The 15,629-nt window shown below is 40.5% G+C and overlaps 3 protein-coding genes across 6 annotated transcripts in view; 2 read left to right on the top strand and 1 right to left on the bottom strand.

Annotated features, from left to right (window-relative positions):
* suco (SUN domain containing ossification factor) overlaps positions 1-9,497 on the bottom strand; it is a 30,167-nt gene extending 20,670 nt beyond the window's left edge. For 2 of the 4 annotated variants that reach the window (XM_053879770.1, XM_053879781.1), the window contains exon 1: positions 8,659-8,945. In XM_053879770.1, coding sequence (XP_053735745.1) covers positions 8,659-8,714 — 56 coding nt within the window. In that variant the 5' untranslated portion in view covers positions 8,715-8,945. Of the gene's footprint in view, positions 1-8,658; positions 8,946-9,321; positions 9,397-9,481 lie in introns of those variants that run through there. The other 2 variants (XM_053879760.1, XM_053879790.1) reach the window with 2 other exon arrangements.
* tmed5 (transmembrane p24 trafficking protein 5) lies at positions 9,261-12,667 on the top strand. Its single transcript, XM_053879938.1, has 4 exons — positions 9,261-10,077; positions 10,415-10,512; positions 10,586-10,766; positions 11,302-12,667. Exons 1-4 carry the CDS (start codon positions 9,877-9,879, stop codon positions 11,518-11,520), a joined length of 699 nt encoding a protein of 232 aa, XP_053735913.1. The 5' UTR covers positions 9,261-9,876; the 3' UTR covers positions 11,521-12,667.
* Positions 12,668-12,928: 261 nt separating this feature from the next.
* Positions 12,929-15,321, top strand: pigc (phosphatidylinositol glycan anchor biosynthesis, class C). Its single transcript, XM_053879927.1, has 3 exons — positions 12,929-13,246; positions 13,805-14,036; positions 14,233-15,321. The coding sequence occupies exons 1-3, from the start codon at positions 13,104-13,106 to the stop codon at positions 14,887-14,889; spliced, it is 1,032 nt and encodes a 343-aa protein (XP_053735902.1). The 5' UTR covers positions 12,929-13,103; the 3' UTR covers positions 14,890-15,321.
* Positions 15,322-15,629: the final 308 nt, after the last annotated feature.

The raw sequence follows: 15,629 nt of genomic DNA, 5'->3' as shown, positions 1-15,629 counted from the left end.
ACCCCCCATGCTAAAAATATTTAGAAAAGCGTTTAGCCACTACATCAAAGTCACATACCAGTGGTATCAGTAAATGCCATGCAACTCCAGGAAGAGCCAGAGGGCAGAATACATGCGTCAGCAGCTTTAAATGTGCTCTCCATCCTCTTCCTCATTTTCTTCATCCTTTGTTTCCTGCCTCACAATTCCACTGAATATTAACAATTGCATTCAACAGTTGCATTTCCGAAGATTCATATTGGCTTTTGCTTTCAAACATCTCACTAAGTTAGCCACAGAGATTTTAAAAGATTTATTTCAAGTGGACACTTCCTTTAAAATTTTGCTTACTCTTTATATTTTAAAGGCTGCAACAGTTCTTCATACATCCACTCTCTACGGCTCACCCAACAATAAACTACACAACTCGCAGGCACGTTTTCACTATAAAACCTGAGTAAAATATTTCAAATGTCATCATATCCTACAGTACTACAGTACAGTATTTTGAGTAGCACGTACATGTGAGCAAATACACATCTAACTCTTTTGGCTAAAATGTCTGCAATGTCTCGACACAGCACAACAACCTCACAAATGAAAAAGTTACTGTGGTTTTGATGTCAGAGCGTCCTTGGATGCTGCACAGATATGCCAGTGCGATTGCTTCCATGCCCACACCAGTGGAAAAAAGTCCTTAGATGTTCAGTGAAATGGAAGTGAGAGAATAAAATCAACAAGGCAGTGCCCAGACAGAGTGTCTAGGTGATGGGATAGCTACTATGCCAAAGCCGATCCCAATAATCCAAAATTTCCTGTTGGTATTAGGATACCACAAATCAGGGCGCAGGCATGGCAAAGCAGTCAAAAACAACAGACGGAGAACAGATTTCCCACTCAGATCCAAAGCTAATCGCCATTGCATCATGGGACAAAACTTTGTCTTTCTCAGACACAGAGCTTGTTCGCTGAGGCCGTGAACATGACAACGCCTTTGTGACTTCTTTTAGCCTTGAGTGATGACCCTGCTTTCATATTTTTATATTTGAATGCCATTCCTAAGATACTTGTCCCTGAGTCGGAGGAACATAGTACTTCAAGGCCAAATGCATAACAAAGCTCAGGATTCATACAGGGGAGTAAAAATGTTTTACAGATTGTTCTCCACTGACTGGCAAGGAAGTACTGGTAAAGGATAAATCGACAACTTCAACAACTTCAGCACCTTTCCAAGGGCTGCTCATCTGATTAAAATTCAAACCTGTGCGATCACATGTACACCTGCGTTAAGACTGTCATTTTGTTACGACAGCATTGATTAATAAATATGAATAAAACAAACGTTATAGACAATTTTCAAAGAAAAGGAATGTTGGATTCTTTTACCCAATTCAATTAGATTTTTTTAAAAAGTGAGTATATCTGCCCTTATGAAGTTGTGCTCAAAATGCAGTGAAAAAGGTTAGAAAATTTGGGTGACGGAGTAAGAAAAGTTTGATGATGGGGAAAAGTTCAATTTAGAGTTGATTACTGACTACATTTATCATATACTGCAGGCTGATTTGCTAATGAGTTCTGTGATATATTTGTGTTCTGAAAAACCTCTGTCTATTCTGAGCGGCTCTGACTGTTAAAAATAAAATATGAATCAGACGCTTGTCAACTAAAAACCTATAATTATTGCAATTATTGAAAGAGATTAAAAATAATTAAAGCACTGTAATAATGAAGAATCTGTAAACACACGTGTGCGGCTCAACTGTGTTAGCTTTCTGCGACTAGTGGTCACACAAATCACACAGGCTTATCATGCGGTGCTTCCCTCAGCTCAGTAGTGAACTGAAAGAAAATTTGTCAAGTACAATGAGGAGAAAACAAATGAGAAGGTCCAAGGTCCACGTGGGCAGAATTGGATTGTGGGAAGGCAAAATGTGCCAGGGCTTGTCTGCTAAAGTAGGCCAGCGCATCTGCCAAGCAGACAAAGCACAACGTCACATTTTGGGGAGGGGGGGTAAACTGGGGGAAGGTTCTTAAAGCTGAAAGCCAGGGAACAGCACAAGTGGAAGTTAATTGTTTGACTCGAGAAGTAATACACTCAAATATATTTCAGGTTTAAAGTGTTGACAGATTAATAATAGAGTGAAATCTGTGCACTCATAACTCCAACATCTTCACACATAATGCATATAAAAAGACTTGCCTATGCCTCCAAGACTTTTAATTAAGTTTGTTTACATCGAGAAATTCATCAAAAACACCTTCAAAACAATGAGGGAGGGAGACAGCAACATTTTGCCCCGCATCACTGGTCAATGGCTGACATCACAGAAACTCAGGACCACACCTCTTGGCTACTTCACATAAGTTCACTTAATTTTATGAATTCCCACACAATCCCTCATGTTTAAATAGTGATATTAGTGCTAAATATTGACAGAGAAGGTTTTGCATTTGTCAAGAAGATCATTGCTGAAACACACCACATAATATGACAATTAGAAATATAAAATTCTATATTCTATTTCTTGTTCACCATAAGGGGAAGCTCATAAAAGTGCTCACATAGCTGGGGGAGGAACACAACCTTTCAACCTGCTTGTTAAACACATCATCACTTGACTAAACATGTCAAACTCTTTTATGTGAATAAAAGACAGATGCCTTGCGTATTAATCACTGTTTGATCACAACTATGAGGCGTGTTTGACTTCCTGATCTACAAGGATCCTCATTTGGCTGCCACAGATCAGTGACGCACAAAAAATTCAACATGCGGCAGCTTTATTTAAGGATTTAGTTAGACCCAACAGAAGAGTCTCTGTGCCCATGGTTGCCCGAGTATTAAACCGGCCAAGTCACTAAGTGAAAGGAACAGTCCTGTTCATTTAGGGTTATTTCAACCCGTGTGTCAGCCCACTGAAAACAGCTTTTTCTAAGAACAAAATCTAGATGCATTCAAATTCATTGAATGTCCTACTTCAGGTCCAAACAGTAATCCACTTATCCACTTGTCTAACCCCAGACTACTCTTACATTACTATTACAGCCCAAGTTATGCTCAAACAACATAATCGAAGCAGTTATTAAGGCAAATGACTATTTGAAATATTTTGGCAGCAGAGTGAGAAAGGCAAAGTGCAGCACATTCATATTGAAAATGACTTCTGAGTTCACTAATGCAAGTTGGATCTACTAATTCTGAAAACAGAGAAAAGGTATAGGAAGGCGATCATGCGTAAGATCCCAGAACCACCACATCAGGGTGTGTTTCATAATCTATCTTTACTTTTTTTTCTTGGCTGGGACTCCCCATTTGTTAACATGTTCTGACAGTGAAACGCAGCCTTCTCAGATTCCCCTCAAGGTGTGCAATGTGTACGATGAATATACAGACAACATACAGAAAGTATGACGGCGAGTTAAAAGATGGTGGATATACATCAATAGTGCTATTCAGGCAGGGATCAAAGAGGCCTGGGAATGTTACATTGGGGATCATCAGTGGAGCACAATAGCATAGAAAAGCAGAATCATGGAAGCAGTCATGTGATATAATGTCATTTGATGGGAAAAGGCCACTTGACTGGCATGGTTTAGCGTCAGTGGGTGTGGGTACAACAATGCATGTGTGCATGCTTATCCTTAATGCATCAATAGGCATAGCAGGGGAACAAAAACTCAAATCCTGACATGAGTACACAGTGTCCACGGCATACACAGTGAAATCAGTTAATGCGTCCTGGGGGAAAAAAAAGAGTAAGACATAGTTTCAACACATCATCGAGCATCAAAGTAGTATGCGCTAAATACTCACAAAATGGATTTTGTTTATAATCCTAATACACTTTTCTTGTTTAGTATGATTATAGCATGATAAACGCCCCTCATAGATAGACATCATCATCGTACAAAATACACTTTGGTGTTCAGCATTTGCCACTGGAAGAGCAGAACTACAAAACAAAGGCTCGGCTTCAGCTCGACTAGCCAGTCTCTAGCTGCAAAAGGTAAACAGCAATGAGACTAGAGAGAGGGGGTGGGGAAGTGAAGAAAGCTGAGCATTTGCTGGAGGAGGGGAAAATGAAGATTGGAGACCACTGATACAAGTCAAGCTAGTAGACAACCATTTCATTTCCAACCATTTCTGTCATATACAGGAGTACAAGGGGGGAAAAAACACTAAACAACTTAATCAATCAACAGCATTCTGAGACAAACACACTTTCACTCAGAAGGAGAAGACTCCACCTTAAATTCAACAACCTCCACCCTCAGAAGGTTAAACAACACTCCTTTTACAATGTTGGCTGAGTGACAGGGAGTTGTTCGCAAAGATGGTTATGCGTATTATTAGATTAGATAGATTATTAGGTAGATAATGTGTATACAAAAGATAAATGAATTTCATTGTGATGCACACAAGTGCGAAGCGTCATTGTCGTAACTGGATAAAACCTTTGCACCAGCCAATGACATAGACAAGGACTCAACTCTCTAAAGCAGAAAGGCTGACTTTGCATTCGACCCGAATAAAGTAACAAAAATAACAGTCATGATTTTGACATGTCAGGAAGGAGTGCAACTGAGGAATAACATAGTACTTCAGCCAGTTTTATTTGAACTTGATCTTTCTGGAATGAATCACGCTTGTCAGAGGATGAAGAGCGTGACTGTGAAATATATGTAGGTAGGTAGGTAGGTAGGTAGAGAGCAGACAGCTCAACACAAAATGTAATATACACCAAAATCTGAGGATCTCACTAAGCGCAACGCCGTGCAGAATCTGCAATCACTTTGAAAAACCTCTACACTTGTTTAGCGTTCAATCCCAACAGATCCAACTTTATATGACGCAAGATAATTTCACTCTGCATATTTATGCATAGTTACAGAACCTTGTCACGAACCCTTGAAGAAGAGATGAGGCAAGCAAGAGTGAATACCTGCTGTACAAGAATATGAATTAGATATGATTAAGAAATGTTGTATATGTGGAGGTTTACATAAGTCGAGATACTGCAAAACATTTAAATAATCTCACTTTTATTTACAGGAAGCTGTCGTCTGCAGTGTTCATTATCACAAACCATGTATCGCGTATCAGCAGTTAACCCTTAGATTCTCCAGTTAAATACCCATGTAGCATCTCAAAAATGCTTTTTTGTACTGTTTAAATTGTTAGACACAGTAGATGTGTTGGTTAACTGTTGCCATTATAAATCTATCACTCATTATGAATTTTAATTAAAAACAGCAAACATTTACGTCAATCCTTTGTTTGGTTGATTGGAAAAGTAAAGAATGACAGTTTTTGTTTCATCAGAATTACTCAGTGCAACAACATCAGCAAGGCAGAACATGAAAATATTTGTTCACAGTCCTAGCAGTAAAACACTAGCTGATCGGCTATTTACATAGAATAAGGAGATGTTTCAGGTGGAAACCATATAATTAATGTGAACCTCCAAAAGGTTCACTTTGATTACTCTTCATGAAATGGACTTTTTAATTCTTCAAGCAACAGAATCCACTAGCTGTAAGACAATTTAAGAAAGTGTTTGAATGTCAATGCGAGAGCAGGATACATGTAAATTGATCCTGGTCATAATAAAACAATTTCCAACATTGATTTTGGTTAGAAATATGAAAACAATGACCTTCAAAGGAGCGGGTTCACTATGGCAGAGCTAGAAAACACGTGTTGGTGCACACTAGCGAAGCAGTCGTATGGTGTTACAGCACCATAAATGTTACAACAACATTGCTGGATGGCCTGAATAGCTCAAGAGGTGGCAAGCTTTCGGAGAAGGCTTAACTAAGCAATGTGTTCCAATTTCCAGAAAGCCCTTGTTACCTTCCATTTCACCTTCAGGTCTCATCTCCACCCTTATTTAAAGAGGGGAAAGCCGACGAAAGAAAGCAAAGAATGTTCTATCACGTAATAACATCTTCAGCTTTTAGTTCAGGTAATGATAGAAACAACAATAGTGACTTGGTGGGCATCGATGACATAAAAAAAAAAGTTCTTACGTAAGTGCAAAAAGGGAGGTTTTACTGTGTGGGCGGAGCACATAGTTCTTTTAACGAGAAGGCCCTCTAGCTACACCACAGCTTTTATTGGCCTGCAACCACACGAAGCAGAACTCTTTCATACTATTACCATCTTCACAAATACCCGATCTACACGTTAACTCTGTCACCACATACGGAGATACAGAATGCTGAACAATGTAAGCAGGCCGACAATCATAAGCTAATTGGGAGACTGAAGGGACAGCTCACCGGTGATAATCTCTTTACATAATATTAATCATCCACTCTTGTGAAACAATTAATAAGATAAGATGTCTGTCGCGTGGACATTTCAAACTTTAAGCATAAACATTTAAATAACAACAATTACATTAGCAGAGATTAACAGCTGTTCAGTACGACCATTTTCCAGACTGGTTCAGGTCCCATGGATAGAATGGGCTCTCAAATGGTGTATAGAATAATATTGTACCAAGGTTCTGATTGAGAGAAGACTAAGTAGTGTATAAACGATTATTCAAAATATGGAGTTTCACTACTGTCGTTTAAATTACAAGCCCATTCTGTTTTATAGTTTCAATGATTGTGAATCACTTTCCTTTCAAACCATTGATGTATTATAAACAAGCTCAAGCATTCCATGAGGAAATGATCGTACCATGGGAAGAATCAAAGTAAGTCCACTTATGCACCACGCCACAAAGCAGCAAACAAATTCATTAACAGCTGCTGCCAGAGAAGATGCAAAGTTCAGAGTAGAAAACATTGACCTTATCTTGAATGGTCTGTAGACGCAAGAAGAATTGAAATTGATTATGTGATGAGGATGTTTCTGCCACACAGTTTTTCTTCTTTGTTCACAAATCATTGACCATGATCAGCCCAAACAAACAAAACACACGTCTAAAGCTAAAGGTGTTAAAAAGCTACAGAGAAAATGGTGACCACATTCATGTGCCTATCCGATGTTTGGATTTTATTAAATATACATGCTCAGCTTTGCCACACACAACAGTTTTTAAATGACAACCAACCAGCCACTGTGCTCTCTTACACAGCAATTACAATCAGTAAGAGACAACAGTTATTTCAGGAAACGTAAGGAACTGTAGACTGCAGCCTTCAGTGGTCTGTTTGCTCTGGTATGTGTGAGAGTTGGCACAGACGAGTGAGAGTTTGACACCAACATGGTAGGAAAGCTTAGCTTTCGTAATGAAGCCTGTTTGTGATGTGCGACACGATCATTAGTTTGTTTGTTTCAAAGTGAACGACAATCAATTACAGCAAACAAATGTCCAAGTGCACTCTATAATACCAAGGACTTAACTCTTCTTAACACTTCAGAATTAATTTTAAAATGTGTCTCAGTAGGACCAAGGTAATGTGCAGTAGATCAATATAACACAAGTATGTTAACAAAATCAAGTTGCTATCTTGGCCACTTAGAAATAAATAACACTGTACTTGAAATTAAAAGGAAACAAACAGTGAATAAATGTTAATGTTATTGTAATATTTTGTCAGTATATCCCTTACAACTTTCAGCAGACACGTTTCAGCCATTAGATTCCACCATAACAGGAACTTCCTTACTGCTTTTCATTGTCCCTTTTAGTTAAATTACCCCATCTTGAACGTAGTTGATTAGTTAATGATCTATGCTTCATTACAAAAAGCATAAACCTGTCAATGTATTCAGGAAGCAAAGCAAGAATAATAGATATAAAGGCAATGTATCTATATCAACAACACACCCCCACCTCCAACCTACCTGGAAAGTAAACTGAAAAATACTTGTTTCTATCTATACTAGACATTTTTACATCCCCATCCATTTCTTGTATCCAACCATACTTTCTTTTCTCCACTTAATAAGGAGTTATCCAATAAGATCTAATTTATGCCAAGTCGTGTACAAAGACCGCACGGATCTGGATGTTCTTGGTTTACAGATCTGGATGAGGGTGGCATGCAAACTGCCTAGATAATCCAATTTTAACTGCCTTGCATCTCGTTACCTACTTAGTGGCACCAGATGACATGCACCTCTGTGCCCATGCAAATGAACCAGGATGCATGTGCCACACTCGGTAGGAATTCAACGACTTACGTGGTCAAATGTCGATAAATAGCGACTTAGCTTCTGGCTGGTAACAAAAGTTAGCTTCCGTTTAAACTTCTATTAACAGGGAATACATGTCCAATATCATTGTAATGAATTGTCACAATTTATATCAGGGTTATTGAAATAAGTAACCGACATGTTCTGATTTAGTTTTAAGTTTCAAATCCATAAAGTAATAATGTTTAATAAGGCAAACATAAGAGCCTCAGCAAGTCGCTGCTCGCTAGCCCTGCTGCTAGCTCTGTTGGCTAACCTAGTAACCCAGTGAATACTTTTCAGACAAACCGTGAAAAATTATGCTTGAAAATACATAACGAAAAGAACACATAGCCAGAGTTACCTGTAGATACATTTATCACGGTTGTTTTAGTATATTGGCTGATTCAATTCAGCTAATTGTGATAATAACGTGTAAAACCGTTCTCTCTGGAGCAAATATTGGAAGGTGTCAGTGGTCGCACTTCTTTCATGTGACCACTGACATCGTGAAATGTAACATCGAGGGAGGTGTGGAATCCTACCAGCACAGGACAGCTACGATGAGGCACACCAACAGGACGCGCAGCCTCTTCATCATCTTCCCGCGGGGACCAACATCCTCGCTCTTTGACGTCCAGTCTGATCTTCCACGGCTTCACGGTTCACGTCAGACAGGGTATGAGTGCGCAGACGAGTCGTCTAGAGCACACAAGTCACAATAAAGAGTCCACTCTGGCTCAAAGACGCCTCACAGGTGAGCTAACGTGCATCGCCCATAGAGGTTGTCGGCTTAAATGTCAACCTCATCCAGCAACTGCTGCTGACGGGAAGCTGACTGTTGTTTAGGCCCACCCACTGGATGAGTCAAACCAACCAGGGGAGAGATACTCATCTTTTGACCAATCAGAGGAGACAAATCGTTTTTCTTCTTATTTTCAAAACACTGCCCCCAGTTGGACATAAGCATGTATTGACAGTGGGACGCTGCGTCATCTATTTAGCTCTACGAGTTATTCGATTTGATTTCTTTTCCTGTTTGACGTCATTTAACACACGTTCATCTTTCCTTTAAACCACCCCACCTCATTAAACATGACATAATTAAGGTGAGTCCGGCGACAAAAACACATCCACGTATTTTCGCTTTTGTGCATATATTATGTGTTGAGTATTTGCCATTGATTCATTCAGTTTCCATCACTTACTCTATTAATCACGGGTTACGGGTCGGTACACGGTCATCATATGACCTGTCAGTGAGGCATATGACAGAGCAGCGACTGTAAAAATAACAAAATGAACTAATTGCAAAATGGTATTAGAAACTGAAACTGATCAGATTTGGTAATTATAGAGCCAATTTACCTTTTTTTGTTGTGAATTCCAACATTCTCCCACACTCGACTGATGACACTTTTATTTCGTCGCTTCCTTTAACGCTTTATTCTGTCATAAACTTCACGTCCCATGGTGCAACACGGCGTAGGCGAGTGGCTTCTCTTTTTGTTGCAATGGAGCTCTTGTGCCTCGATAAAATGAAGGAACAAAATAAAATACAAAACGAATTCGTATCTGCTTTAAAAACAATGCTACTGGTCAATTTTGAGAACGAGTGGAGTATTTTTAATCAGGCGGGGTCCTCGTGTTTCGGGGTCAGTTGAACAGTAGTAAAGTTTGTGGGAAACCAGCGCAGCCTCTCCCCGCGGACAACCGCAGTAGTTTGCTGCTGTGGAGTTTAGTCATTGGCTGACTCTTTTAAGATGGTGTCAAGCATGGAGACAGCCCGGGTCATCTGGTGTGTCCTGGTCGCGATTATAGCTTTTATCCCGGCGAAGGTTTTGGTGTTGGCCGCCTTCTCCCAGTCGCTGGACAGCGACTTCACGTTCTCGCTTCCCGCTGGACGAAAGGAGTGTTTCTACCAAACTATGAAGCAGGATGCCTCCCTGGAGATTGAATATCAGGTTATTGAACCTTATTTTACTGTTTACTCTGTGTGTGTTTGGCATCTGTGGAGTCAAGATCCAGCATATATCAAGAGAATAATTTGATATACCGACGTGAATGTCGTTCATCTGTTCATTTTCTGTATTATTTGCCTAACTAAAGTATGTATTTATTATTATTTCGATGTCGTTTACCCACTGTGCCACAATGTTAAATAATGTAAATGTTTTGAAATCGATTTTCACTATTTTATTTGATCAACTTGGGTCACACTGTCGCCCTACTAGTATTTATGAATTGTGAGAAACACGAACACTGATGACCGTATTTCTGTTCTGTGATGATCACATGCAGGTACTAGATGGAGCTGGTCTTGATGTGGATTTCTTCATCTACTCTCCCTCTGGCCAAATCCTCTTCAGTGACTATCGCAAGTCCGATGGAGTGCACACGTAAGTGGCAGGGATTTCCTTACTGACAGTGAAAGGCATCATGTAAATCGATACTTCCTGTGCCTTTGTGCAGTGTTGAAACTGAGAACGGCGACTACATGTTCTGCTTCGACAACACCTTCAGTAAGATGTCGGAAAAACTTGTCTTCTTTGAGTTGATTCTGGACAACATGGATGCTGATGAAGATCCTGAAGACTGGAAGGAGTATGTCCATGGGACAGATGTGTTGGACATGAAGCTGGAGGATATTATGGTAAGAGTCATTCTTGTTTGTTTAACAAATCAAATGCCAACCCAGATCACTCACCTTTGCTGACAGAATGACTCAGTCAGAGTAAACTGACCGAAGAGGTTGCCAGTGAAGTAGCTATGAACTGAAGTAAACATGGTCGAATAACTGCCAGAATAATAGAAAATCATGTCATGAACATAGAAAGTCATGAACTTTAACCTATTAGCAGCCAACAGGTTATTCAAAGGAGAAAAGGCAGCGCCACCTCTTCCTCTGTGTGTGTGTGTGTGTGTCCATGCTCATTGTAATATGCCTGCCAACAAACAGGAAATGGTTATTCCAGATGGAGATTTTGTAACACAAAGACTGAGATGCTTTGATGAACTTTAGTCCTTGAATTTAACTGAAAGTCTGTGGTCCAAAAAAATAAAAAGGATTCACCAAGGATTCATGTTTTTCCATGTGCCTCCTCTTCTGGCAAACAATGGGCACATTGTGTCGCTTTGAACATTTTGTGCACAAATAGCCAGTGACTTCTGTTTTTCTACTCCTTCAGGACACCATCAACAGTGTCAAGGCTCGACTAGGGAAAAGTCTACAGATCCAGTCTGTGCTGCGAGCCTTCGAGGCTCGCGACAGGAACCTGCAGGAGAGTAATTATGACACTGTTAATTTTTGGTCTGTGATCAACCTCATAGTCATGATGTTGGTGTCGGCCGTTCAGGTTTACTTGGTTCGATCGCTTTTTGAGGATAAAAGGAAAATCCGCACATAATTTACAGGTCACGCTAACACAGAAAAACAATGATGGCTCTGGAATATTTTCAGAAGCTCTAATGGCTCAATTGACAACAAACACGTGGACTGTTGCTGCTTTTCAAGTCACTGGATTTTTGGGGGACACCTACATCACACAAGAATTTGGGACATTATTTCTTATTTTTTACTTTTTGCCATGTAAATAGTGTTTCCTCAAACTTGTGGCTGCTGGAAGATCCGACTTGTGTCGTAGAAACAAACAATAATGTTGCTCTGTTGTGTTGACTTTTCTAACTATGACAAGAATTCTATGAAGAATTTGGGTGGTGGTGTATTTAATATTCCACCGTTCATGCAGTTTTGTTTGTCTCCCAACCATATACATTATTCCCATCCATTCTTAAATCACTCACTTTGCAGTGTATCCCATCAATGACCAAGAGTTTCTGGTCCTAAATCTCTGTCTGGTCGCCAGAATATGCTGGGGGTCTGTTGTGAAGTTCTCTGGCTATTGCCTCTGGTCCATTTATAGTTCCTTAGTGTGTGTGCAGTCTGCCTCTGGGCCTGGTGACACAAGGTCTATTTCTAATTTGCTGACAAAGCAAAGGTCATTGCAGCTAGAAAACTGCCATGTGTCTAATTTTTGCCATCACATTATGTAACATTCTCACAGCTGGTGACTGCACTACCACTGATGTCATGGGCATAGAGTCTCTGTTAAGGTCTGTTACTGGTGACAAGTGCTCTACATTTGTTACTTCATGTGAGATGATAATGTTGCTGAAAGGAATTGCCTCTAGGAAAAGTCTAGAGTAAATGCCACAGTGAAACAAAGCTGTTGATGCATCTTTAAATGTGACTTTGCTGCCAGGACTGTACAGTATGTGGGATCGCGATTAACTTTGACTAACACATTGCTTCAGAGAGAGGCTACAGTTGAAATGTTGTAGACTTCTTCCACAGAACTGAATTCTGAGCAATTTCTTAGCAATTTGTTACATTATGTTTTAGAAAAGAGAAAAGAAAAGAGATCATATTTTTAAAGTATTTCTGTTACTGTCACTGGTCATATTTGATTCCACAACACCATGTTGTCCACGGACTACGACATTCAATATTTATTGATGTGATGTACTGTTATTGTAAATAAATGATGATTCCGATTCCTGCTCTTGTATTTGTACTACACTGCCCGGGGGATATTTGACCACCACCTAGTTTTGATCACAAACGTGGGAGCCAAGTTCTATAAAGGCCTTGTGATGATAAGACAAAGAAATGACAATTAAACTAATAAAAATATATACATTTTTCCAGGTTCAACTCAGAATCGGCTTTATTGCCAAGGTCTATATATAAAATAAATGTATAACAATAAATAGTAAGAGAAGTAACCACAAACATCTCACGTGTTATCATGTTCTTATTTAAAGCAAAAGCGAAATGGGTAGAAAAACGAACGTCGATCCCATTGTTCATTGCGCTTGAACCAGATCCGTTAACCCTTTGAGCTGCCTTACTGACAGACTTATGCATTGCTGCCGGCGACCTTGCCATATGCCACTGACATTGGTCAGTTCCGCCCGGAAACGGTAGAAAATGAAACTCTTATGTGGAGTGAAATCAAAGTGCAATTTATATACTGTCCACCGAGGTGCGCTGTGGGCGTTTCAGAGCCAAAGCACTTCCGGGATACTGTCGAGAACAGATCCTGACATCACCCATCCAAAATATCCTCTCAGGTTGGTGTACAATTATCGTCATTGTTGTTCAACTACCATTTTCATATGTGAAGACATACATCTTCCGTTGACCACCGCTTATATATGTATATGCAGCTAATCACGGAAGCAAAATATTTTTCCTTGTGCGTGAACGCTGTGTTGAAAACGCAAGTGTTCGTGGTAGTAGCTCCAAACGCGTTACCTTGATTGAAGTCTACCTCAGAAACTTGAAAACGTCACCGCACGAAAGCACGAAATAAAATCAAAATTGTCAATCTGGCAGACGAGGTGCCGAAAAGACTGCTCATGTTGATTGGTTTGCTCAAGTCAGAAAGAAGAAGAAGAAGAAGAAGAAGAATTACCTGTATGGAGTGACGTTTCGTTCCACCTGTCTTGTGAATATTAAGGAGGACAGTTTGATGCAAATGTTTAGTGTACAGCAGTACCAACAAATCACAAGTATACATACGGAGACGAAGTTGTAAAGAGTATTCTACATAATGGCAACCGCAAAATAATGATTTAGCTCATGTAATCTAACGCCCTTGGCAATATGTGCACGTGGTTGTCTCCCAGGGTAATGGGACCTGATGGCGCCCCAGGTCCAAACGTGCCCTGGAGAAAGGTTCTCTGGGAACGCCAGCCTTTTCCTGACAACTACGTGGACCAAAGGTTCCTGGAGGAGTTAAGGAGAAATGAGGGCCTGCGGCAGTACCGTTACTGGGCTGTGGTGAAGGAAGCAGGCTTTGTTGGCCAGCAGCTGTCCTGCGTGGCCATTTTCATCACCATCTGGCTGTACATGGAGCAGGTGAACCACCGCGTCATTTTCATTTTCAAGATATTTCACTCATTTGTTTGGCAACGTTGTCTTTACTTAGTGGGTAGGCCTGTCAACTTACTTGTTTCCTGGTGGATTGTTGTATAATTTGTCATAGAAAATACTTTAAAGCATTTAATTGTTAATAGTTTTGTCATGAGTCTTTCTTACTTAACTTCTCTTTCAGGGTCTTCTCTCTCCAGAGACACTGTTGTGGACCTCTGTCATTTGCTCCATACTAGGTTATGGACTGTATCAGATATTAACGCCTGAGTCAGAAGCAGGTTCAGAGCCCCGGACTCGGTTAGCAGACCTGCAGAGTACCGCTATTTTTCTCTCCTTCACGTTTGGCTTCTCCCCCATCCTGAAGACGTTAACGGAGTCCGTGAGCACCGACACGGTTTACGCCATGTCTGCCATGATGCTGCTGGCCCACCTGGTGTCGTTCAGATACGCCCAACCCTCGCCCACCTGCAGCCTCTCTATAAACGCAGCCTTGTTTGCATCTGTGTGTCTCGCATCGCGGTTGCCGGGCGCTGTGCATACCTTTGCTATGCTTAGCTGTGCCCTGCTGGTGTTTGCCCTCTGGCCATGCCTGCTTCAGCGGATGAGGGAGAACACTCCTCACCAGTTCACTCTGGTCTGCTTGGCTGTTTGCTTAGGAGGTGTGGGTGGGTTAGGTTCACAATCTGTGGGTGGAGCTGTGATCTTGGCCCTGGCTCTGGGAAATGTAACCTTTCTTTGCCCCCTGCTGCTGGTTCGGCTGCAACAGCAGAAGGACAATATTCAGGGACCCTGGGATGAGGCCGAGATCAGCGAAGACCTGTCTCACTTTTTACTTTGAGGGATAGAACATGAACAGCACAATGACCAAAAAAAAAATTTAAACGGAAGTTTATGTATTTCATGAATGTTTTAGAAAGCTTTGAGAACACTGGTCTTAGAACTGAAATATTGATCTTGTTGCTGACAATACACAACTGTACTATGCCATTATTTGAATGCAGTATTGTAAAATGGCAGCACTTTACTTTTTTTAACATCTCTGCCTGACATCACTGACTGAGTTCACAGATCAGGCTTCTGTACAGCCACGGAGTCAAGTCTGATACCTCATGAAATGGCAGAGCTTTTGTGAAGTGGATGGTTGAGAAAGATTCATAGAAATTGTTAAACCCGAATCATATGTACTGTAAATGTGTCAAAGGGATTTTAAACCTTCAAGTACCTTTGTTGATCATGTTTAATGAATTAATAAATTGATTTTATTGACGGATCTGCCCTTTTTAAGCATTACTAGTGTTGACAAGTGTTTTCTAAAAGAACAAGCGATCAACACATCAACAACAGTGACGTCTGGACTACGATATTATATTTCAAACTCTGCTGCTGTCTACACCCACCTAGCAAAACGTTCATACTTCTCCCTCCAGTGGGGAGACGGTCTTGTCACACAGTCATTCCCAAAAATGTTTTCATCCATGGTTGAACAGCAGGCAGAACTTTGGAAGTGCGTTAATACCATACAATGCTGATGATGACCACGGCGGTTTATATGATCGCCTCAGCATCCATATATACTGC

Source organism: Synchiropus splendidus, chromosome 1, assembly GCF_027744825.2.
Source record: "Synchiropus splendidus isolate RoL2022-P1 chromosome 1, RoL_Sspl_1.0, whole genome shotgun sequence".
NCBI classification, from domain to species: Eukaryota; Metazoa; Chordata; class Actinopteri; order Syngnathiformes; family Callionymidae; genus Synchiropus; species Synchiropus splendidus.
This window is presented reverse-complemented; position numbering and strand designations above follow the sequence as displayed.